Here is a 26021-nt window from a genome sequence, read left to right as displayed (position 1 = left end):
TAATTGCTGAAGCAATGGTTCTGCATTATCGAATTTTTTGATATTTAAAATAGAAAAACTATTTACTGTGAATTCTGGGAATTGATAATCTGCATGGTTTTGTTTTAATTTATGTTAAAATCTGTTACCTTGTGTTCAACAGGAACTTTGGGCTTTATATTTTCTCTTTTTAACTTTGAATTTGTAGCAACTAATTCTTCTTTACTGATCTTTATTTCTATATTTAAGTTAACAGGTTCCATTGTTACAGGATTCTGTAAGACATTGACCCATGCCATCTCCACGGTTTTCAATACTGGATCTGATGTTACAGGATGTGAAGGTACAATGGATTGTGATACTCTCCCTTTGTTTAAGTTTGAACCGATGGAACTAGTTTCCTGAGGAATTGTAGGCTGTATTTGTTCTGCAGTATGGAAGCTGTTAAGATGAAGAATACTTTTTTCTGAAGTGGGGCTTGTTACTCTTTCATTATGCAAGAGCTTGGAGATTTTAGGGTCATCTTCTGGAATTATGCCTCCTCCTTTGTTTACCACTTTAGACTCCATGGTTCTATACCCAGTGACGGAATGCTCTGCACTTCCTTTGTCTAAGAATTTAGTCTTTGAAAAAGCAATAGGAATAGAGGGTGCTGTAGCTCCTTTATTTGAGGCTTTAGGATCTGTGGAACTACGTTTGTTAATGGAAGATGCTGTCATTCCTTTGCCCAAGATTTTAGATTCTGTGTTCCTATATTCTAATTCAGGATGCATTGATGTTCCTTTATTCAAAGGTCTGGAATCTGTGGAAGTTCCAGCAGTTGTTGTCATTTCTTTAGCCAGGATTTCATAACTCATGGAACTATATATTTTAGTTAAGGATGCTACTTTTCTTTTATCCATGATTTGAGAATCTATAGTCCCATCTTGGGGCATACCAGACATTGAATCTATTCTCAGCTTGTCAGGAACTGCAAAGTCTGTTAATCCAGCATGCATGATTTTAGGATCTGTGGATTCATGCACAGGAGCAATGGTTGGTGCTTTTCCTTTATCCAAGACCATAGAATCTGCAGAAGCATCTTTATGAACCGAGGGAACTGTTGGTTGGTTGTTCAGGATTTTTGTATGAGTGGAATTTTCTTGAAGAACTATGGTTGTTATTCTTTCATCTGTGGTTTTAGAATCCATGGTTGCATCATCAGGAACAGATGGAACTGTCTTTTCATTATCCAAGACCTCAGAATCTGTGGAAACATCCCCATCAACAGTGGAAGTTGCCAGTTTATTAGCCAAGACATCAGAGTTTGTTGATGTTATTTCATTTTGGATTTTAGAATCTGTTATGCTACCTAGAGATACAGGTAGTGTGGTAACTCCTTCATCCAAGGTTTTCCGATCAGTGGAATTATTGGTGGGAACAGTTGTTGTTATTCCTTTATCCAAGATTTTAGAATCCATGGTTCCATCTTCCGCAACAGAAGAATCTGTCATTGCATGAACCAAGATTTTTGGTTCTGTAGAAATATCCTCTGTGATGAAGACTGTGGCCACTGTTGTATCCAAGATTTTAAAATCAGTGTTCCCATCTGCAGGAACAGAGGAAATTGACATTTTGCTACCTGAGATTTGAGAACTCATAGAAACACCTTCACTAACCGAAGGCACTGTCATGCCTTTGTTCTGGATTTCTGAATCAATGGAATCATCTTCCGTTGTTGCTAATTTATATTTAATTTTAGAACTACTAGTGCTATCTTCAGGGCTGGACAGATTGTCAATTCCTTTTTTTAATTTACTAAGTTTTAACGAGATTTCTTCCGGGAGGATCTGTGTTGCATTTTCTCTGTCCAACATTTTAAGTTGAATGAAAGCACCTTCAGTCATAAAAGCTTTAGTTATTTCATTACCCACGAATACAGAATCCATGGTACCATTTTCAGGAACAGTTACTTCTGATATTATTTTATATGGGATTTTAGAAGACGTTATTGTGTCTTGAAGAACAGGTGACACTGCTATTGTTTTAGCCATTACTTCTGAATCATTTTCAGGAACAGTGGTTATTAATTTTCTGTCCAAGATTCTAGAATCCATGGTCCCATTATCCAAAACAGAAGGAGTTGTCAATACACTATCCAAGATTTTGGAATCATTAGAAGCATTTCTAGCATTAATAGCGGTTGACAATATTTTACTCAAGGTATTATAACCTGTGATATCGTCAGTAAAAGAAATTTTGGTTACTCCTTTATTCATGGTCCCATTATTGGGAAGAGAAGTTGTTATTTCTTTATCCAAGATTTTAGATTTCAGGAACTCATCTTCAGGATCAGTGGGAGCTGTTATTTTCTTAGTCGAGAATGTGGATGCTGTATTTGCATCTTTGGGATATGATGTCATTATTGGATGAGAGGTTTTAGCACCTGTGGCTTCACCTTCTGGAACAGAGGATGTGATGTTTCTATTATCCAAGATTTGAGAATCTGTAGAAGATTTTGTCAAAATAGAAGGATCTGTCATTCCACTAATCAGTGTAATAGAACTTTCTGAAGCCTTATCAAAGATGTTGTGTGTTGTCAATCTTGTCACAGAGATTTTAGATTCCATTTTAGCATCTTCTCTGAAAAAGGCCATTGTCATTGTTTTACCCAAGGTTGTAGAATCTGTGGTCACATCTACAGGGAGAGAGGAATCTGTCATCTCTTTGTCCAAGATTTTAAAACCTGTGGAAATGCCCTCAGTAATAGAGGGCACTGTATGCCAGTTCTTCCGGAGCTTTGTATCTACAGAACTGTCTGCAGGAGCAACTGTTGTTACCACTTTATCTGGTAATTTGGAAAGATTGTTCTGATGTTCAGGAACAGGGAATGCTGTCATTCGTTTATCCAATGTAGTAGGAACTGGGGAAGCTTCCTCTGGGACAGTGGGTGTTGTAACTTGCCTGTCTGAGAGTGTGGGTTCTATCGAGGCAACCTCTGTGGTAAAGGCTGCAGTCATTCTTTTATCCAAGGATGAATAATCCGTGGTGTCCATTTCAGGAATTGTGTCAGTTGATGTTATTTTATTCAATATTTTAGAATGTGTTATCTTACCTTGAGAAATAAGTGATGCTGTGGTTGTTAGTCCTTTATCTAACGTTTTAGAAAGCATGGTCTCACCATCAGCAACTGGCAGAGCAGTCTTCGCATTAGCCAAGGTTTCTGCTTTTGTGGAAGCATCTGTCATATTAGTAGGTAATGTTGTACTATTTTGCATATTTGTGTTTTTGGGAAACAAGGACTGTGTCACTATTTGATGAAATGCTTTCAAATTTGTCTTTTTACTTTCTGGAACTGAGGATGTGATGGTTCTGTTATCCAAGGTTTTTGAATTTGTAGAAGCAAGTACAGGAACAGAAGGAGTTATTCTTCCAATAACTAATGTGCTAGAAGCCTGTTTAAGGATAGTCTGTGTTGTCATTTCTGCCTCCAAGAGATTTGCTTCCCTGGAAGTAACTTGAGGGATAAAGGTTGTTGTCATTACTTCATCCAAAATATTAGATTCTGTAGTCACATCAACTGGAATAGAGGAATTTACCATTTTATCATACAAAATTTTAGAACTTGTGTAGATGTCCTCAGCAACTGGGGGCGTTGTCAGCCTATGGTTTTGGGTATTTGAATAAATAGATTCATTTTCAGGAATATTGGCTGCTGTCTTGTTCTCCAGGATTTTAGAATTATTGATCCTTTCTTCAGGAACAGTGGATGTTGTCATGTCTTTGTTAAATATACTTGGAACTGAGGATGCTTCATCTGGGTCAATATATGTTGCTATTCCTGTGTTTGAAGTTTTAGGTTCTGTAGGAACAACATCAGTGTTTGAAACTGTTGGCAATCCTTTATCCGAAAACATAGAATCAGTGGTGCCATCTTCAAGAGTAGTGCCTGTTGATGTTATGTTGGAACTTGTGGAAATACTTCTAGTAATCAAGGACATTTTCGCCCCATTGCTTGTGATTTCTGAATCCATGGAATAATTTTCAGGAACTATGGTCGTTTTCATTCCTTCAGCCAAGATTTTAGGATCTGTGAACCCACTTTCAAAAATATTGGATTTTTTAATTATGTTATCCAAGATTTTAGAATGCATCTTCCCATCTTGAAGAACGGAAGTTTTAGTCAATCCTGTTTCCAAGAGTTTAGAATCTGTGGAACTACCTTCATTAGCAAAGGGTGTTGTTAATCCTTCACTGAATACTTTAGTAACCATTGTCCCATTCTCAGGAACAGATAATGTTGTCAATACTGTTTTAGAATCATTGGTTCCATTTTCAGGAATAGCTGATGTGCTGACCATGATGTTGGTGGTTTTAGAGTCTGCCATTCTATCATCAGTAACAGCAGATATTGCAAGTATTTTCATCAACATTTTTGAATCCATGGTTGTCACCGGAAGAACAAAAGGAGTTGTCATTCTGTTATTGACAATTTTAGAATCTTTGGAATAATCTGCTGGAAGAGAGGGAGTTGTAATTTTGTTCAAACTAATGGAAAGACTGTCAGTAACTGACTGTATATTTGTTCTATTTTTCAGGATTTTTAAATCCATGGAATTATTTTGAGAAATAATGGTTGTTGTTTTTTCCAAGATTTTATTATCATTGGCCATGTCTTCAGGAGCAGGAAACATTGTCATTTCTTTATCCAATATACTAGGAGCTGCTGTAGTCTCTTTTAGTGCAGTATATGTTATTTGTGTATTTGATGGTCTTGTTTCTCGGGAATCAACTTCTGCAGTAGAGACAGTTGTTATCACTTTATCCAAAGATATAGATTCTGGGATATCATCTTCTGGAGCATGTGAGGTTGTTATCCCTTTGTTCAAGACTTTTGAATCTGTGGAAGCCATTCCAGGACGAGAGGCTTTTATTCCCTTATTCGTGGTTTTAGGATATGTGAAGCTGTCTTCAGGAACGCTATATGTTGATGTGCTTTTATTTGAGTTCATAGAATCCCTGGTCCCACCTTCAAGAAAAGCTGATGTTGTCAATACGTTATCTAAAATTGTAGAATCCTTGGTGCCTTCTTCAGGAAGAGAGGGCACATCCAATATTTTTGAAACTGTGGATGTATCTGCCGAAATATTGAGTATTTCCAATTTTTTAACCAAAACTTTAGAATCTGTTATCCCATCTACAGGAAAAAGGGGAGTTGTTATTCCTTTTTCCATGACCCCATCTTTAGGAATAGGTGGTGTTGTCATCCCTTCAAATGAGATATTAGATTTTGTGGAACCATCTTCAGGAAAAGGGGATGGTGTCATTACTTTTAACGGTGGCTTTGAATTTATGGTCTCATCTGTTGGAGTTGGGAGCATTGTTGTTCCATTTTCCAAGAATCCAGTGTTGGATAAAGGGACAGAGAGAGTTGTAATTCCACTCTTGGGTATATTAGGATCTATGGACATCTCTTCAGGAACAGTGTCTGTTTTCATGCCTTTTTCTAAGATTTTATATTTTGTGGAATTATCCTGTGGGATAAAAGCTGTTGTCCCTTCTTTACCTAGAATTTTAGACATCGTTGAAGCATCAGTGGGAATGGAGGGAGTCTTCATTTTGTTATCCAAGGTTTTATAACTCATGGAAGCATCTTCAGTAATTGAAAGCATTGTTATTTCATTGTTCAGGATTTTTGAATCCATGGAATCTCTCGCAGGAACAGTGGGTGTTATTCCCTTATCTAGGGTTATAGATTCACTGGTCACAACTTTGGGAATGGAGCTTGTTATCATTCCCTTGCTTGGTTTACTAGGATCTGAAGAAGATATTTCTGGGACAGTGTGCAATGTCATTCCTGTATCCATGTTTTTAAAGTCAACAATCCCATCTTGAGGAACTGTTATAGAATTTGATCTCTCATAATCAGGAACCTTGGACCATGGCATTACTTTATGCAGCATTCTAGAATCTGTTGTCACCTTTCCTGGGATAGGAGAAGTTGGCATCCCTTTATAAGATACTTCAGACCCCATGATCCCATTTTCAGAACTAGTTGTCATTTCAGTATCCAATTGTTTTAAATTGAATGAGGTGTCTTCATAAAATTGTGTTGACAATTTGTGATCCAAGATTTTGGAATATGTGACTCCATCTTTGGGGAAAGGGGAAGTTGTAAATATTTGATGTGGGATTTCAGAATAAGTGGCCTCACCTATCTTAGTAGGGAATGAAGTCACTCCATCATACAACATTCTTGCATTTGTAGAGGCATCCACAGGAACATGGGAGGTTGACATTCTATTATCCAATATATTAGAACCCATGGAAGTCTCTACTGGGGAAGTGTTCTTTGGCATTGCAGTGTCCAGAAAGTTATAATTCCTGAACTCACCTTCAGAAGCACTATAGGTTGTCACTTTGCTAGCCAAGGTTTTAGAATACTTATTCCCACCTTCAAGAACAGAAGGTGTGGTCAGCCTTCTATCCAATATTTTAGAATCTGTGAAACTACCTTTATTAGCAAAGTGTGTTGACAGACCTTCATCTAAACCTTTCACATCTACGGTCCTATCTTCAGGAACTGAGGGTGTCATCACTATATCATCCAAGATTTTAGAATCACTGGTACTAGCCTGAGGAAATGGGGAAGATGTTATTATTTTGTGTAACATTTTAGATGCTATAGTGGCACCTACCGGAACAGAGAGCGATGTCATTACCTTGCCTGAGATTCCAGCATTTGTAGAAGCAGCTTCAGGAAGAACAGAAGTTGTTTTTACATTCTCCAGAACTCCAGGACCAGTGACCTCTTCAGGGTCAGTGTTCGTTGTCAATCCCTTCTCTAAAATTTTCGAATCTGTGGGCACATCTTCTGGGATAGGGGATGTTGTCATTCCTTTATGCAGGATTTTAGAATTTGTAGAATAATCTGCAGAAAGAGTAGGTGTTATCGTTTTATTATCTTGAGCTTCAGAACTCTTGGAAATATTTTCACTAACCAAGGGCGCTTTTATCCCATTGTTTGGAATTTTTGAATTGAGGGCATCGCTTTCAGGAACAGTCACTAATTCTTCATCTAGGGTGTTAGAATTGTCTTCAGGAATGGGAAATGTTATTGTTCCTCTATCCAGTTTATCAGGAACTGAGGAAGTCTGTTCTGAGGCAGAATGAATTGTTGCGTGTGCATCTGAGATTGTAGATTCTGTGGTGGTAACTTCCATAGAGGGTGTGGTCATTGCTTTATGCAAAGGCATAGAATCTGAGCTAGCATCTTTAGGAATAACTGTTGTCATTTCTTTATACAGAATTTTTGAATTTGTGGTAACGGCAGTGGTTGTTTTTTTTCCTTCATTCAGGGTTTTGGGGGTTGTAGACCTATCTTCAGGAACATAATGCGTTGTCATTCTATTTTCAAAGGTTTTAGAATCCATGGTCCCATCTTCAGGAGTAACAGATGTTGTCATGACTTTCGCCAAAATTTTAGAATTGAAGGTTCCATCTTTTGAAACAGATGGAGTTGTCATTCCATTATCCAAGGTTTCAGATTCTCTAGATGTATCTGTAGAAGAACTAGTTGTTGTCATTTCTTGATCCGAGATTTTAGAATCTTGTTTTCCAAGTTCAAGTCTGTTGGGATTGATGATGGTCGATCCTTCACTTACTTTAGCACTTCCATTTTCTGTAAAAATAAATCATGATAAATCAGAAAAAAATGATGATTCACTAACAAGTCATCTTTATTTGCTTGGGGCATACTCCTACTCGGCTATCAATAAATTACTTTACAATGGAAACATTGTTTTACGTTGCTTGTGGACAAAAATCTTAGAAATGATTTTGTCCTGTCTTCTTCCGATGGTTAGAACATAGAACAGTACAGGAGCTTCCGCCCATAATGTTGGGCTGATCTTTTAACCTACTCTAAGATCAATCTAACCCTTCCCTCCTAAATAAACCTCCATTTTTCTTGTCATCCATGTTCCTACCTAAGAGTTTCTTAATTGCCCCTAATGTATTTGCTTCTTCCTCCATCCTTGGCAGGCCATTTCACACACCCTCTACTCTGTGTAAAGAACTTAACTCTGACATCCCCCTGTACTTTCCTCCAATCACCTTAACATTATGCCTTCTCGTATTAGCCGTTTCTGTCTTGGGATGGGGGGGGAGAAAAAGCCTCTGGCTTTCCACTCTATCTATGGCTCTGTCAAGTTACCTCTCATCCTCCTTTGCTCCAAAAAGAAAATTCCAAGCTTGTACAACCTATCTTAATATTTCCTTCTGTCCCTAATTATTCACCCATTACCTTAAAGGACAAACCACTAAGGGGATCTGTAATCCCATGTTTAGCTAAGATTGTCTTTTGCTAATGTTCCTAGAAGATTGTTGTGACATACTGTCTTCTGGCTATTCAAAATATTCATTTGATATTTCAGCGGATCTTATTCTCCACGGATGCATTGCGGTGCCTCAGGAGTGCCTACCTTTGTGGCTGGATTTCCTATGCCTCTACCACAAATGGATTTCTTCATTAAGTGAGATCCATGTGTTTTATGTCCCTAATATTACCAGCGGACCAGGTCAGAGATTTGTTTGTCCTCTCCATTAAGATTTCCGGATCAAGGGGTTCCACTTCTAATCTGTCTACCAAAGTTGTCCTTCCTCATACAAGTTTCTTTCAACTATGATAAAAGTCATACCTACGTTGCAGGAGGCAGGTACCTGGGTTGCTGTCAGGAGAGGGAAAGGGAATAGGCAAAGTAGCCCTGTGGGTTTTTCCCTTAATACTACATATATCCACTGTTGGGGAATTCACAGGGACAAGGTCTCTGGCACTGAATCTGGTTCTGTGGCTCGGAAGGGAAGGGAAGGGGGAAAATAGGGGTACAGTAGTGATGATTCCGTAGTTAGAAGAATGGACAAGAGATTCTGTAGACATGAAAGAGACACCAGATAAGATATTGCATCCCAGGTGCCAACGTCAGGGATGTCTCAGCATGCTGAAGGGGGTGTGTGAGCAGCCCGAAGTCATGGTACATATTGGTACCAACGATATAGGTAGGAAATGGGAGGAGGTCATGAAGAAAGAATATAGGGAGTTGGGTAGAAAGGTGAAAAGCAGGATCTTCAGGGTAGTAATCTCCGGATTGCTGCCTGTGCCACACGGCAGTGGGGTGGCATGGTAGTGCAGTGGCTAGCACAGTGCTGTACAGTACAGGTGACCCAAGTTCAATTCGCGCCAGGGCCTGTAAGGAGTTTGTATGTTCTCCCCATAACTGCATGGGTTTCCTTCTGGTGCTCCGCCTTCCTCCCACAGTGCAAAGAGGTTCCGGTTGATTGGTTAATTGGTCATTGTAAATTGTCCCGTGAGTAGGCCAGGATTAAATTGGGGGATTGCTGAATCGAGTAGCTCAAAGGTTCAGAAGGCCTACTCTGAACTGCACCTCAATAAAATAAAAATAAATAAAAATAAGAATAGGTTGATTTGGCAGATGAATGTGTGGCTGAAGAATTGGTGCAGGGGGCAGGGTTTCAGGTTTTTTTTAGATTATTGGGATTTCTTCTGGGGAAGAAATGATCTGTTTAAAAAGGCTAGATTACACCTGAACCTGAGAGGAACGAATAGCTTTGCAGGCAGGTTTACTAGAGCTGTTGGGGAGGGTTTAAATTAATTTGGCAGAGGAATGGGAACAGGAGTGATGGGGCTGAGGATGGGGCAGTTGGTATACAAGTAGATGCAGTGTGTAGTGAAACTGTGAGGAAGGACTGGCTGATGTTCGGGCAAAACTGCAGTGATGGAATGAGGTGCAGTGTAATGTGGGAGCAAAATTGAAAAGGGTGATGAATGTAGGACTGAAGGTGTTATAATTGAATGCCAGTAGTATATGAAATGAGGTAGATGATCTTGTAGCGCAGTTAGATATTGACAGGTATGATGTTGTGGGCATCACTGAGTCATGGCTGAAAGAAGATCATAGTTTGGGGCTTAACAACCCAGGATACACAATGTATTGAAAGGACAGGTAGTTGGGCAGAGAGGCTGGTAAAAAAATAAAATCAAATCGTTAGAAAGAGGTGACATTAGATTGGAAGATGTAGAATCCTTGTGGGTGCAGTTAAGAAATTGCAAGGGTAGAAAACCTGATAGGAGTTATATACAGGCCTCCAATCAGTAGTCAGGATGTGGAACACAGATTACAATGGGAGATAGAAAAGGCATTTAAAAAGGGGCAATGTTATGATAGTCAGGGGGGCTTTCAATACGCAGGTAGACTGGCAAAATCAGGCTGGTGCTGGAACCAAAAGAGAAGCTTGTGGTTGAGCCCACTAGGGGAAAGGCAATTCTGGATCTGGTGTTTTGTGATGAAGCAGATTTGATTAGGGAGCATAAGATAAAAAAATCCTCAGGAGACAGTGATCATAATATGATAGATTTCACCCTGCAGCTTGAGAAGCAGAAACTGAAATCAGATGTATCATTATTACAGTGGAGTAAAGGGTATTACAGAGGCATGAGAGAGGATCTGGCTACGGTTGCTTAGAAAGGGACACTAGCAGGAATGAAGGCAGAGCAGCAGTGGCCGGAATTTCTGTGAGAAGTTCAAAAGGCACAGGATAGATACATCCTAAAGATGAAGAAGTATTTGAAAGGGAGGGATAACACAATTGTGGCGAACAAGGGATAAGAAAGACACAATAAAAGCAAATGAGAGGGCATAAAGTATAGCAAAAAAAAAAATGGGAATTCTGAGGATTAGGAAGCTTTTAAAAACCAACAGAAGACAACTAAAACCTGCAAGGAGAGAAAGGATGAAATATGAAGGCAATATAGCCAATAATATAAAAGAGGATAGCAAAAGTTTTTTGCAGATCATATAAAAAGTGAAAAAAGAAGCATGAGTGGATATTGGAGTGCTGGAAAATGATGCTGGAGAGGTAGTAAAGATAGACAAAGAAATGGTGGACAAACTTAAGTATTTTGCATCAGTCTTCACTGTTCTAGTTTACTGTAGCAATGTTCTAGAAATTCAAGAGTGTCAGGGGGCAGAAGTGAGTGTAGCTGTTATTACTGAGGAGAAGGTGCTTGGGAAGTTAAAAGGTCTGAAAGTAGATAAGTCACCTGGTTCAGATGTCTGCACCCCTGGGTTCTGAAAGAAGTAGCTGAAGAGATTGTGGAGGCATTAGTAATGATTTTTCAATGAAAACTAGATTCTGGAATGATCCCAGACAACTGGAAAATTACAAGTGTTATTTCACTCTAAGAAAGGGAAGAGGCAGAAAAGAATGGAAATTATAGGCCAGTTAGCCTGACGTCAGTGGTTGGGAAGATGTTGGAGTCCATTATTAAGGATGAGGTTTCAGGGTACTCAGAAGCACATGATAAAATGGGCCAAAGTGAGGATGGTTTCCTTCAAGGGAAATCTTGCCTGACAAATCTGTTGGAATTCTTTGAGGAAATAACAGGCAGGATAGACAAAGAAGAGTCAATGGATGTTGTTTGCTTGGATTTTCAGAAAGCCTTTGCCAAGGTGCCACATATGAAGCTGCTTAATAAGTTAAGAACCCATAGTATTACAGGAAGATACTAGCATGGATTGACGATTGGATGACAGGCAGGAGGCAAAGAGTGGAAATAAAGTAGGCCTTTTCTGGTTGGCTGCTGGTGAGAACTGGTGATCCTCAGAGGCTGGTGTGTGGAACTGCTTCTTTTCACATGATTTGGACAATGGAATTGATGGCTTTGTGGCCAAGTTTGCGGATAATACAAAGATGGGTGGAGGGGCAGCTAGTGTTGAGGAAGCTGGGAATCCACAGAAGGACTTGGAAAGATTGCAAGAATTGTCAAAGAAGTGGCAGATGGAATATTGTGTAGGGAAGTGTGGTCATACACTTTGGTTGAAGAAATAAGGACTATTTTCTAAATGGGAAGAAAATTCAAAAATAAGCAGTGCACCTCCTAGTGCAGAATTCCCTAAAAGTCAATCTGCAGGCTGATTCAGTGGTAAGGAAGGCAACTGCAATGTAAACATTCATTTTGATAGGACTAGAATATAAAGTCAAGGATATAATGGTGAGACTTTATAAGGCATTTGGCAGACTGTACATAGAGTATTATGAGCAGTTTTGAGCCCCTTATTTTAGAAAAAATGTGTTGACATTGGAGAGGATCTAGAGTTCTTAAGAATGATTCCAAGATTTGAAGGGTTATCATATGAGGAGTGTTTGATGGGTCTGGGTCTGTCTATACTTGCTGGAGTTTAGAAGAAAGAGTGGAATCTCAATGAAATCTATTGGATATTGAAAGACGTAGATAGAGTGCATGTGGAGAGGATATTCCCTATAATGAGATCGTCTAGGACCAGAGGGATGCTATTTAGAACAGAGATGAGAAGAAATTTATTTAGCCAGATGGTAGTGAATTTGTGGAATCCAGTGCTATAGATGTCAGTGGAGGCCACGTCACTGGGCATATTTAAAGCAGAAGTTGATTGGTTCTTGATTAATCAGAGCATCAGAAGTTACAGGGAGAAGGCAGGGAAATGGGGTTGAGAGGGATGAAAAATCGGCCATGATGGAATTACGGAGCATACTTGTAAGGCCGAATTGCCTAATCTGTTCCACTGTCTTATGGTCTTATTATTTCTGTGTCCCCTTACCCATTTCCAGACCTTTAGTTAAGATACCATTACCAATTATTTCTCTATCCGCTCTCCTTCCTAGAATTAGCTCTGATTTGTTTTGATAAGTATCTTGAGAAATTTTGCTCAATCCTTAGCCCTCTGTAAAATGATCATCCTGTCCTATAAGTTAAGCAACCTGTGCACACTGTAAAATATTATGCATTTTAATTATGAAGCACCTCCATCAAATAAATCAATTATATGTTAAAGTCCAGAATCTGCAAACAAAATCATTCATTTTGTTATAAATGCTTCCCCATACTTAGCTTCATGGATTCTTCTTTGATTTTTGTGTTATCATTCAAAAAGTTGGCAGCATCTTGTTGGAGCAATGTATCATTGATAAACTCTGGTTTCTCTGCTGTTGGCTGTCTTGTGGAGCTGGTGAACACTAAACTTGCTCTTGTTGTTGCCACGAATGCAGGATTTTTCCAGATATCTGTGATTATATGTAATAACAGGTCATGATCCATGACAAATTTTATTGTTTTAATTTCATCTTTTCATAATCAAGGTAGAGCTTATGCCAGCAATACAATAAAGGGAAACAGTGTGGCCGAGAAATTGATCTTCGGCTTTTAAATTGTGCTAAGAGGTTCTTGGAAGGCATGCCAAGAAATAATTTGTTCATGGGTTTTCTCCAGCAGAATTTAGTGGCACCTGTGACCCAGACCAAGGTTGGATCAAGGACAGGAATCGCTGTTAGCAGGGAAACTGATTGGAGCCGAGGAAAGGAATGGCTTTCTGTCGAAGCATGAAGGTGGGAAGAATAGATACAGGAACTTGGTGAGGAGTCTAGATAGAGATCAGTGCCAGCGTATTTGAAGAGGTTCAAGAGAGATAGTCATGATCATATTCCACATGGGCAAAAGCAACTTCAACCAAAACAATGATACACATCCTATTTCGTATGCTGTTCATTCATTGCAAGTTGCAACATTAGTCAGAGATGAGGAACAGAGAAATGGTGAAATTGATCTTTAAAAATTTTATTTTGAAAGCAAGTCTATAAATCCATTCAACCAGGAGCAATATTTTTGAATTCATATTCAGGAATTCAGAAATATTGCTGTAATGGGAAATGATTTCTTAATCTGTCTTCAAAATTACAGTAGAGTGAATGAAATTTACTGAATTTTTAAAGATTTGCCAGTAATTGAAGACAAATAACTTATCTGAACATGTTTAAGCAACATTTTTGAAACTATTCTGTGCTGCTTACTGAATAAAGCTCCTCATGGAACATTTGCTCATCCAACACTGAGGTTCCTGCACTACCAGAACTACCAACACAAACAAAGCACAGAAAAATGGGAAAAGCAAAAGATCTGTAGCTTCATTTTCACACCAGGAGACCTTAACCTACCTTTTCCACAATTTGCAACAAAATCAGAGCAGCAGTCCCCGTAGTTCATGCAGGAAGGATCACACTGACATTTCCGTCCACGCTCATGTTGCTCAAAGCAGCGTCCAGAACAGGAGGTTTCTGTCCAGAGTCAGAACAGATTTGGTACACAATGCAATGTAAAAGGAGCGTAGAAATACAAGGTTACTTTCAGTAGACTGGTGAGAGTGATATAGTTCTGAGTCAGACATCTTCGTTACATCTCTGCTGGAATAGTACTGGAAGTTTAGGATGAACACAACTATTGAACTTTTACCTCGGGCATGGACACAATTAAACTTACTAGTGAAACTTTCCTACCTTGCTAACAATATGCATAATGAATAACCAAATGGTTGAGATACACAAATGTGCCCAAGCCTCTTGGGGGTTGGTTGATCATCAACATGGGTTACCGCATTCTCCAGAAAATTTAGGGTTGAGCAATTCATTTTATTCATCAGGATCATGAAATAACGATATGATTAAGACTGTACTTAACAAAAATCCATAGCTATTAAAGAGGAACAAATGAGGCCACTCTTACACCCTTGGTTTATATGACACTGCCAAGAGATCGCGGTGGCTGCTGGTTACCTGACGTGCAGAGGATCCTGTAATCTTCGCAGCATTCACCATAACGAATACATTCACCGTCACAGTTACACTTGCTGCTTCGGTCGTACCCGGAAGCACATCTGCCGCTACAACTGTCTTCATTTTACAAAAATAAAAACAAATTGAACAGATATGAATAAGACTTTCAAATATTGATCCAATTTACCGAGACGCACTCTACGAGATCAATCGGAAATTGCCTATACCTATTTCTACACCGATTTTAAGTCATTTTCTGGATATAGCTATTTTGATAAAGAGCTCGAGAATTTCGCTCGAGAATGTGCGGCTACTGAAAATCGGCTTTTCCCATTTTCTGTGCTTTGTGTTGGTAGTTCTTGAGGTGACGAAATGTTTTATGTTTCACAACAGCGGGGCTTAAGGTATCATCTCAACTGCCCAAGTGAAAGAACGGAGAGAAAGCGGGGCTTCCAGCGGGTGGTGGGGCAGGCAGGGGGCATTACTGAGGCTCCGAGAAGGGTGTTGCCGGTGGAGAGTGGCGCTCTGATTACGAGGATCACGGTGTAAACTAAGAACATCAGGGCTTCTTCGTGCTGAGGCTGAGTTTTTGGAGGAAGCTGACTGCGGCACCTGCGTCTCGTTGGAAACCAGAAAAAAGTACTTTTCACATGGGGGGTGTGGTGGTGAGGGGCTGCACTTTAGACACTTTAGTCGCGAATGGTGGGACAGAACATTCAGCAAAATGGCATCATTTCTCGTGTAATGCATTTCGAATATTCGGTTTTTTAGAAGTAAAATGCTTCAAGTGAAATGTAAGAAAAAAGATTGCGGGGAATGGGAGGAGAGAAACGATTGAAAGAGGGTGTGTTTTGCATCTGTCTCAAGGGAAGTGGAGGTGGGTGGGGGATGAGTGACGGCGAAGCTGGGGCGGGTGGATAGGGTGGGGGACTAAGATGTCATGGGATATGAAGTAAACTCACGGAATACGTAGTGCGAGAATGAGTTTTGGTCATTTTAGGAGATCAGATTATTATTTAAATGGTGAAAGATTGCAGTATGCTCATGTACAGAGGAAATTTTGAGTGCTTGTGCACGAATGGCAAACGGTTGGTTTGCAGATATAACAAGTTATCAAGAAGGCAAATGGAATGTCGGCCTTCATTGCTAGAGAGGTTGAAATTGAGAACAGGGAGATTATGCTGCAACTCTGTAGGGTACTGGTGAGGTTGTAGCTGGAGTGCTGTGTGCACTTCTGATTTCTTTATTTGAAAGATATCCTGGCTGTGGAGGCAGTGCAGAGGAGGTTCACCAGGCTGATTTCCAAGATGAGGAGGTTAGCCTGTGAGGAGAGATTGAGTTGCCTGGGACTATACTCACTCGAATTCAGAAGAGAGAGAGAGGGGATCTTATAGAAACATTAAATTATGAAATGGATAGATAAAGTAGAGGCAGGAAAGTTGTTTCCACTGGTGAGTGAGACAAGAACCAGGGGCTATAGCCTCAAAATTCTGGACAATGAATTTAGGATTGAGTTGAGGAGAAATTGCTTTTCCCAGAGTAGTGAATCTGTGGAATTCTTTGCTCAATGTGGTATTAGAGGGGACCTCACTAGGTATACTTAGAACACTGTTAGATAGATTTTTGCATAGCAGGAGAATTAAGTGTTATGGGGAAAAAGCAAGTAGATGGAGCTGAGTCCACTGCTATGATCTTATTGAATGGCAGAGCATCCATGAAAGACTAGATGGCCTACTCCTGCTCCTATTTCTAATGGTCAAGGACAAAGTCCAATATATTTGGCTGCTTAGCGTCACCCCGAACCCATCTTCCTCTTAAAGTTTTTAGAATCAGACATGGATTTAACAGGGTTTTAGACCTGATAGAGCGGAAACTGTTAAAGGGAGAGGGGTGGCATTACTCATCAGGGAAAATGTCATGGCAGTGATCAGATAGGACAGACTTGGGGGCTTTTCTACTGAGGCTATGTAGGTGGAAATGAGGAATGTGAAAGGGATGGCCATGTTAATGGGATTATATTATGGACCACCCAATAGTCAGTGGTATGTAGTGGAGCAAATTTCTGGAGAGATCGCAGACAGTTGCAGGAAAATAAGTTTGTGATAGTTGGTGTGATTTTTACTTTCCACATATTGATTTGAACTCCCATACTATAGAAGAATTGTTTGGAGTTTGTCAAATGTGTTCATGGAAGTTTTCTCAATCAATATATAGGGGTCCCAACTAAAGAGAGCACAATACTGGACCTCCTTTTAGGGAATGAGACAGGACAGATGACAGAAGTGTGTGTAGGGGAACGCTTTGTATCTGGTGATCATAATTCCAATAGCTTCATGATAATAATGGAGAAGGATAGGACTAGTCCTCAGTTTGAGATTCAAAATTGGAGAAAGGATCTGGCAAGTGGGCATTTGGACAGGTTGTTTTCTGGCAAAGGGATTCTTTGTAAGTGGGAGTACAGATTTTGTATGTTCCTGTTAGAATAAAAGGCAAGACTATGAGGTTTAGTGAACTTTGATTTTCAAGGGATGTTGAGGTCCTGGTTAAGAAGAAGGAGGAGGTGCAAAGCAGGTATAGGGAGACAGGAACAAATGAGGCACTTCAGTATTAGAAATACAAGAAACACAAGAGAGGGAAATCAGGAGGGCTGAAAGAAGGCATGAGGTTGCTTTGGAAGATAAAGTGAAGGAGACTCTCAAGGATTTCTACAGATATATTAAGAGCAAAAGGATAGCAAAGGACAAAATTGGTTCTCTTGAAGATCAGTGCGGTCATCTGCTCATGGAGCTAAAAAAGATGAGGCAGATTTTGAATGGATTTTTTTGTGTCTGGATTTACTTGGGAGACAGACACAGAGTCTGTAAAACTGAAACAAAACAGTCGTAAATTCATGGACTGAATCCCGATTAGAGAAGAGGAAATGCTTGCTGTATTGAAGCAAATTAGGGTAAAAAAAAAGTCCCCAGAGACTGACGAGGTGTCTCCTTGGACTTTGTGGGAGGCCAGTGTAGGAATAGCAGGGGCCCTGACAAAGCTACTTAAAATGTCTTTAACTACGAGTGAGAAGAAGGAGGACTGGAGGATAGCAACTGTTGTCCTGTTGTTCAAAAAAGACTCTAAGAATAAGATGGGGAACGATAGGCTGGTGAGCCTGTTATCGGTAGTGGGTAAGTTATTAGAAGGTATTCGAAGGGACTGGATATGTAAGTATTAGGATAGGTTTGTGTGTGGTTGGTGGTGTCTGATCAATCTTATAGAGTTTTTTTTGAGGGGGTTACCAGGAAATTTGATGAAGGAAAAACAGTGGACATTGTTTACATGGACTTTAGCAAGGACTTTGACGAAGTCCCGCATGAGTGGCTGGTCAAGAAGGTTCAATTGCTTGGCATTTAGGATGCGGTAGTCAATTGGATTCAACATTGGCTTTGGGGAGAAGTCAGAGAGTGGTAGTAGATGTTTGCCTCACCGCCTGGGGGCCTGTGATTAATGGTGAGCCACAGGGATCAGTGCTGGGTCCATTGTTGTTTGTCATCTATATCAACGATCTGCATGATAGTGTGGTAAATTGGATCAGCAAATTTGCAGATGATATCAAGTTTGGAGGCATAGTGGACAGAGAGGAAGGCAATTAAAGCTTGTGGTGGTATCTGGGCCAGTTGGAAAAACGTGCTGAAAATGGCAGATGGAATTTTATGAAGATAAGTGTGAGGTGTTGCATTTTGGGAGAATAAATCAGGGTAGGACTTGCACAGTGAATGGTAGGGTACTGAGGAGTGTGGTGGAACATAAGGATCTGTGACTACAGATCATAATTCCTTGCCTCACAGGTAGGGTCATAATGAGAGATTTTTGTACATCGGTATTCATAAATAAAAGTCTTGAGTGCAAAAGTTGGGATGTTACGTTGAAGTTCCATATGACACCAGTGACAGCTAATTTGGAGTATGGCGTGCAGTTCTGGTCACTTACCCACAGGAAAGATTGAAAGTGTGCAGGGAAAATTTACAAAGATGTTGCTGGGTCTTGAGGATCTGAGTTTTTGGTAAAGGTTGAATAGGGTTAGGACTTCATTCCTTGGAGCATTGGAGAATGAGGGGAAATTTGATAGAATTGTACTGAATTATGAGGTAAATGCAAGTAGGTTATTTTTTCCACTGAGGTTGGTTAAGACTGGAACTAGAGGTCATGGGTTAAGGGTGAAAGGTGGAATGTTTAAGGGGAGCATGTAGGGGAACTTCTTCAGTCAGAAAAATGGGGAGAAGACAAAGGAAATCATTGTGGACTTTAGGAAGGTACAGACAAACCATCCCCTTCTGCCCTCTGCAAATACATGGCTCCTCTGTAGGATCCCACCCATCCATCCAACATCCTCTTTGACTTTCTACCATCAGGCAGGAGACTACGATGCATAAAAACAAGAACGGTCAGGATGAGAAACAGTTTCTTTCCCCAGGCCATTAGGCTTCTGAGCTCCCAGCCGCATTGTATCAAAATGTCACTGGTTAATCTGTTCCGTACCTTCCATTAAAAAAAATTAATGCATTTCTGTTTGTTATTTATGTGCGATTCATCTGTAGATTTTATGCCACCTTCATAAGACATTGTGTTATGTATACTACTGTACTTAACGCACTGGTTCGAAGAAACGTCTCGTTTCTAAATACATTTTATAGTTATATACATTATATACATATATGTAGTTAATGACAATAAACTTGACTTGAATGGGCTGGCAGTGGATGTGGGTTTGATTGTACCATGTAAGAGAAGTTTTGATTAGTACATGGATGGGAGCGGTATGGAGGGCAATGGTCCTGGTGTAAATCAATGGGATTAGGTGGAAGAAAAGTTCAGTTTGGAGTAGAAGGGTTGGAGGGCTTGTTTCTGTGTTGTAGTGCTTTATGATTATGACTCTCTGACATTTTGTCCCATGTTGTGTACTAGGTAAAAGGAAAGAAAGAGAAATTGAAAACTGAGAAGACAATAGAAGGAATAAAAAGGGAAATGCAGAAGCCCTAACATGAAGATTATTTAGTTGGTTAATACACACAAAGTGCTGGAGGAACTCAGCAAGTCAGGCAGCATCTGTGGAAGGGAATAAGCACTCAATGTTTCAGGTTGAGACCCTTCACCAGCCCGAGGAGGGTGAAGGCTTGATTTAGCATGAGGCAAAGGGACTCTGTCTTGTTTGGGAATCAACTACTGAAGTTGGTCAGGAAATCTCCAGTAGGTCAGATATCTCTGTGCGCAGACTTGTCAGACTTCTTTCTCTATAGTGTATCAAACATTCCCGCCATTATGATACTCCAATTTGTTTATCCTTTTTATTATAATAAACTTATGATACATGAGGAGGATATTTCAGCCTTTTGTGTCTAGGTCAGTGTACAGAGCAATCTCATTCCCCATATTCCTCTATTTTTGCAATTGTTTCATTCCCCCGTCTGTGTGTCTCCTTCTCCCTCTCCCCCTTCACTCTCCCCCTTCACTCTTCCCCCCTCACTCTCTCCCCCCTCACTCCCCCCTTTCCCCCCTCTCTCTCTCTCACACACACACTATGTACAGGTATTTTGGGGAAGTCAAATGGGATAGGAAATATCCAATCCTACACAGTTGGATATTATGGAGTGTTGAATGGAGATCCCAAGCAGTTCCCTGTAAATATCAGTTTAGGTTGCTGGGTGATGAAAAGGTAGATGACTTGCTTGCATTCATAGGTCAGGGCATGTAATGTGAAACCTGGGATGTTGCAACCTTACCAAACACTGGTTAGGCCTTTCTTGGTGTATTGTAATATATAGCTCTGGTTGCCTCGCTATAAGACAGGATGTGAATTGTGAAGGGAGAGTGCAGAGGAGATTCACCAGGACGTTGGAGGATTTTAGTTATGGGGAGAGACTGGGCTTGTTTTCCTGGACTGGAGGACACTGAGGGGTGGCCTGATTATTATAGATAAGAGGTTATGGGAGACATGGATAGTGTAGTTAAAATCATTTTCCATGGTGGTGTATCAAAACTGAGGGCAGAGGGTTAAGGTGAGCAGAAGGAGCTTAGAAGGTAATCTGAGGGCTGAGTATTTTATAAAGAGTGGTTGATATCTGGAAAGTGCTACTTGAGAATGTGGTAGAATCAGATGCAACAATTGCATTCAAGAAGCATATAGACACACATGGGTAAGTAATGCAATGGTATGAACCTAATGCAGGAAATTGGGATTAGTGCAATGGGAAAAAAAGATTGCCATGGATGTAGTGGGCCGAAGACTCTGTTCTGTATGAATCTAATACTTCCTTGTATCTTGTTCTTGCCACATCCCCATGGGCTTCATTTACAGTGCCTTTGGAAAGGAAATGGAGTACGTGGATGAAACCTATGTGTCATTGGAAGAGCAGATAAACTCCATACACAGGGCACTGGAGGTGGGCATTGAACCAGGGTGGCTGGAGTTGTAAGGTGTCACCGCAACTGTGGTATCCTTGTCCATTAGGGATGTCGATCATCTATTGGACATACAGGATGCCCCATTCTACTACTCTTTCACCACTCCTGATTTAGGTTGAGGGATGGTGGCCATGAAGGAATTAAAATGTGGGGAAAAAGATCTAACTGGAACAAGTTGGGGAGTGTGGAAGTAGACAAATCAAATGTCTCTATTCTTGCCATGTGGTTGAAGGAATGGAGCTGCCATTTTGTGAGACTGTTCTGCAGCCTTCATTTTGTGAACTGTTTTGTAAACTGGTTTTGTTTGGGAATTGCTTGATCAATTAAAGGGAATCGAGGGTTAGGTTTTTTACAGAGACCTCCACAGAGAACTATGGAGAGCGATTGATATCTGGCAATAAATGTAAATTCTCACTTCCAGCAATCAATTATCTTTGTCTCATGATGATACCTTGATGTCTGAGATTTCAGGTGAACTGCTTCTGATGCCACACCTGCCCTGAGATATTTTGCACGACTATAACAAGAATAGTACAAAGGCATGAACTGAATCTGCGTGTGGTTCTGAATATGGAAAATCTATTTCTGATTATATTGTAGGCATTATCTGACTTGCAATTCAGTATATTTTTTGTTTTCAGTAGTATTTACAAGTTGTCGCATTTATTCAAGTTCAATGTGTTCTGATAAATGATGAATGATGGCTGATGTTTAAGCTCACTTTCATCTCACAAGTATGATTAGCACATGAGGAATCTTTGTCAAGATGGATGAAAAACTTGCCCGCAAAGCAATTGCTGGGTCATAAATGAAAAGGTACCATATATGCTTTCTCTTGAACTCATTGGGAAAACTTTTGTGGCCTCAATTTAATACTTATTCACTTTGCAAATAGTTATCTTCTGGTTGACTGATATGTCAGAAAGCACGGGAGTCAAAAATTGAATATTAATTTGTAATTTGGAACATCAATGTGTTGTCCAGTTTTGGGTGTTCGGAGCACTGTAATAGGTGATTTGAGTTCTGGGGCATTATAATTTGGGGCTGTTTCTGACATATTATAGTTGTATGTAATAATAATAATTGTTTTTTTATCTTGCCTAAGTGGAGCAATACAACTCTGTTGTAGCAAAAGTGCCCCAATGTCTTTATCTCTGCAATCTTAAAAACTTAATGAAATCATTTTGTTGTTAACGTTATTTCATATCCATCACTTACCTTGAGTTTCGATCACTTTTAGCAAGCTAAGCGATGATACTGTTAAAAGGATTGTTCGCCATGTGATGAGATTTTGAGGATTAGCCATCTTATTTACTTCTAACTGCACAAAAGAAGAAAAGGTTTATGGTAAAGGAGGTGTAATCCAAGGTAATAAAGGCCAATTGTTATTTTGATTAAATTTAGTTCAATTAGCATAGAGTAAGGATGAACCTTGAGAGCAAGGATCAACTACCACTTGTACTGGCAGCTCATTCCACACTCTCACGACCTTCTGAGTGAAGTAGTTTCCTTTCATGTTCCCCTTAAACTTCTCACCTTTCCCCCTTAATCAATGACCTCTGGTTGTAGAACCATCCAACCTCAGTGGAAAAAGCCTGCTTGCCCTATCTATACCCTCATAATTTTGTATACCTCTATCAAATCTCTCAATTTTCTACATTCTTAAGAATACAGTCAAAACCTATTCAATCTTTCCTTATAACTCAGGTCTTCCAGACCCAGCAACAGCCTTGTAAATTTTCTGTACTCTTTCAGCCTTGGTTACATCTTTCCTGTAGGTAGATGACCAAAACTACACACAATACTTCAAACAACTTCAATATAACATCCCATCTCCTGTACTCAGTACTTTGATTCATGAAGACCAATGTGCCAAAAGCTTTCTTTATGACCCTATCTACCTGTGATGTCACTTTCAACAAATTATGTACCTGTATTCCCAGATCCCTCTGTCTACCGTACTCAGGGTTTTATTGCGTAATATTTATTTCCAACAGCAATAATTGGGTCATTTCATATATTAAAAGCAGCGTTGCTGCATTTTGTCTACAAGCAAGTGTCAAATAGGATGTGTTCTTCCTATAAGGAGCTGCATGTGATACTTAGTTGCTATTTTATTTTAGCTTTGACCACTGGAGCCACTGCGAGGAGAAGACTGTTAAAGGGTCGAGTGATTTGAACAAAAATAGTTAATCAATAAGGGAACCTTCAGTGAATTGATTTCCCTATTACTGATCATTGAAACAGAAGCTAGCGATATTGTGTGTGTTAGCTCAGAAATTCTTTTTTAAAATCGGTGTATCAACTCTGATCCTTGGTGTCATGCTTAGTTAATCTGTGAATGATCTATGGTTCAAGTTCGCACAAATCTAATTTCTGCTTGCGGTGGAGGTCATTGGGAGAACTCTCCTTTTTCTAATAGGTTCAGGGGTCTTCTATATCCACCCACAAGATGACAGATGGTATCCCTGATAGTAGACCACACTCTTGCCATTATATTCAAGTGTTACAACATTTTAGTCTTCAAGTTCTTGGAACAGGCGTGAACTCAAACCTTTGACTCAAGAGTACTGAATGCGATTTACCACAGAACACGGTGATAGTAAGCATGACATCCCCACAATTTGCCTCACTTAACTTCATCGCCTGCTCATTTTTGAAGGACTGAGTTCATCCGACTGCTTTCCTGGAATGCTGACGGGACAAGGTTTGCGATATTCTGAGATTTATGTGATTATTGGACTGTAATTTATATTGGTCTTCAGTTTTTTGGTGTTTTCTTTCTTGTGGCCGATCTGCAGGTGGTCAATATGTTTGTTTTTGTGAGAGGGAGGGTTTGGGGATTTAGGGTCTGATATTCATGGTGTTTTCTGTGTGGGCGATCTGTTAGTTTTTATGTATGAGTGAGGGGTCAGAAGTTTTGATGGTATTGTTGCTCTTCTTTTCTGAGGAGGAGGGGGTTGTGGACTTGATGTTATTGCTGATGTTTTTCAGCAGGGGAGGGAGTTGGGAATTTGATGTTATTGTTGCTTATTTTTCTCTCTGGGGGTTTCGGGGTTTGCAAGGTTTGTTTCTTTTTCTTTTTTGTGCTGGGGGTGTAAGTTGATATCTAATATCTATTTTTCCAACGACTCCCATGGTTTTTCTGTATTTTATGGCTATTTGGAGAAAGTAAATATCAGAGTTGTATTGCACATGCATTCTTAGACAATGAAATAAACCTTTGAACTTTTTATTCTTTTCTGTATTGAAAACTTGACTCAATATAAGGTTTGTAAGACTTTTCAACAAACCATTTTTTTTATTTGTGTAAGTTTTCTCCTCTTCCTAAAATTTCCACGCTTCAGTGCTGAAGTGGCTACTCACAGTAATTCTTTCATTTGTCATATCTTTCCTCTTTGTAGGAGGCATGATGCTCTGCATATTGATGTTGGTCATTCAATCACAGTTTTTAATTCAAAAACATTGTCAATGAAATGGGTAACTCTTAAGTTAACATCATATCTTTTAGGTTTGGAATTGTTCGTTCTTAATTAATCTGTTAACCTTAAGAACATTTGGAAAGGAATATATCTTTGTGTTAATATTTAACCTGGCTCTAATATTTCAGTGGGATTTAATCCATTTCTCATTAAGGCTTTTCTTTTAGACTGAAGACTACCATTAGTTAAAACATGCATCTGATTTCTGATTTGTAAAATCTGTGCTGAAAATGACTAATTCTGCTAATAAACTGCATTCTCATTAAATTCTTACAGGTGCAATGAAATACTTGCAGCGTCATTACAGGCATACAGCGTCATATCAGCAGCATTCACAAGAAAACAAAATAAGCAGAAATTATATACAATTTGTAGAAGAAAACACAAAAGAAATCAAAGTTGATTTTTAGTGCAAAATGGTCAAAGTAGTCATAGTCCCACTAAACTATAGTGATTAGGGTTTTGCCAGTTGATTCAAGAATCATTATCCGTTATATGTAAGCTAATCATTTATTGAAACTAGTGACAATCATTTGAATTCAGGGCATCAATTCAAAAATGCAAATATCATAGATTTAAAGATTGCTACCTTAAGAAAATATTCCTCCTGTAATTTGTGTTAATATAAATGAAAGCAATAGTTAAATTAATGAATTGTTTAAAAAAATGAATGTGGTAGAATTAACGTTGCTAATTGTTTGTCCTTTTGAACTGGTCTTTCTTGCACTCACCTCTTTGATGCATTCATATGAAATGCTCTGATACATTGTGATATTTTCAAAGCATTTTTAACATTATCTTTGTTAATTTCATGTAATTGTTAAATAACCAGTATATAGGATATATTCAAAAGTCACTATTATGTTGCCAGACAATTCACCTGGAGAATTTTGACAGTCTTTCAGAATTAATAACTTTATTTGGTCTAACATTATCCTCTTATAAAATGCTTAAAACTTTTTTAAAAAATAGAATGCGCGAGGAATATATCATCAGAAAAACGAATCTAACAAATAGTTGCATTGGCAAATAATGTTTAAATCAAAGGAACTGAATCAGTATTCTAATGCAATTTAAGTACTCACCATATCAATCGAGTCTCAAGAAATTTTATTAATATGAATTTCAAGGTCTCTGCTTTTATAGTCTTTTGCAAGGTGATGAGCATGACCAAACAAGATCTGATTTGTCAAACTTTTAACCTATTGCTGTCTGAACAGACTAATTGCAATATCCTGCCAATGAAGGCAGTTTTTCTCCATAAACATTGAGAAATAGCTTTCTTAAAATAAATCATTCATGTGGTTTTCAGTGAGGCTGATCTTGAATATTATTGGAGATGGCTTTAACTTGAAGATTACACACCAATTCCCAGTTTTGTGCCAAATATGTTGCAACTCACATCCACATTAGAAGAAAACATGTGTATAATAAGAAAAACAAAGTTACCATAAATGGAACGAATCATTTATTTGAGAA

At 39.2% G+C, this 26021-nt stretch overlaps 1 protein-coding gene across 3 annotated transcripts in view; it reads right to left on the bottom strand.

Annotated features, from left to right (window-relative positions):
* Nucleotides 1–25650, bottom strand: part of prg4b (proteoglycan 4b) — a 38414-nt gene extending 12764 nt beyond the window's left edge. The window contains exons 1-6 of one of the 3 annotated variants that reach the window (XM_063064029.1): nucleotides 25628–25650; nucleotides 22279–22381; nucleotides 14620–14736; nucleotides 14005–14124; nucleotides 12901–13077; nucleotides 6657–7639 (exon numbers count right to left, since the gene is read on the bottom strand). In XM_063064029.1, coding sequence (XP_062920099.1) covers nucleotides 6657–7639; nucleotides 12901–13077; nucleotides 14005–14124; nucleotides 14620–14736; nucleotides 22279–22381; nucleotides 25628–25630 — 1503 coding nt within the window. In that variant the 5' untranslated portion in view covers nucleotides 25631–25650. The other 2 variants (XM_063064030.1, XM_063064028.1) reach the window with 2 other exon arrangements.
* Between the last annotated feature and the right edge of the window lie 371 nt (nucleotides 25651–26021).

Source organism: Mobula hypostoma, chromosome 12 (genome assembly GCF_963921235.1).
Source record: "Mobula hypostoma chromosome 12, sMobHyp1.1, whole genome shotgun sequence".
Taxonomy (NCBI): Eukaryota; Metazoa; Chordata; class Chondrichthyes; order Myliobatiformes; family Myliobatidae; genus Mobula; species Mobula hypostoma.
This window is presented reverse-complemented; position numbering and strand designations above follow the sequence as displayed.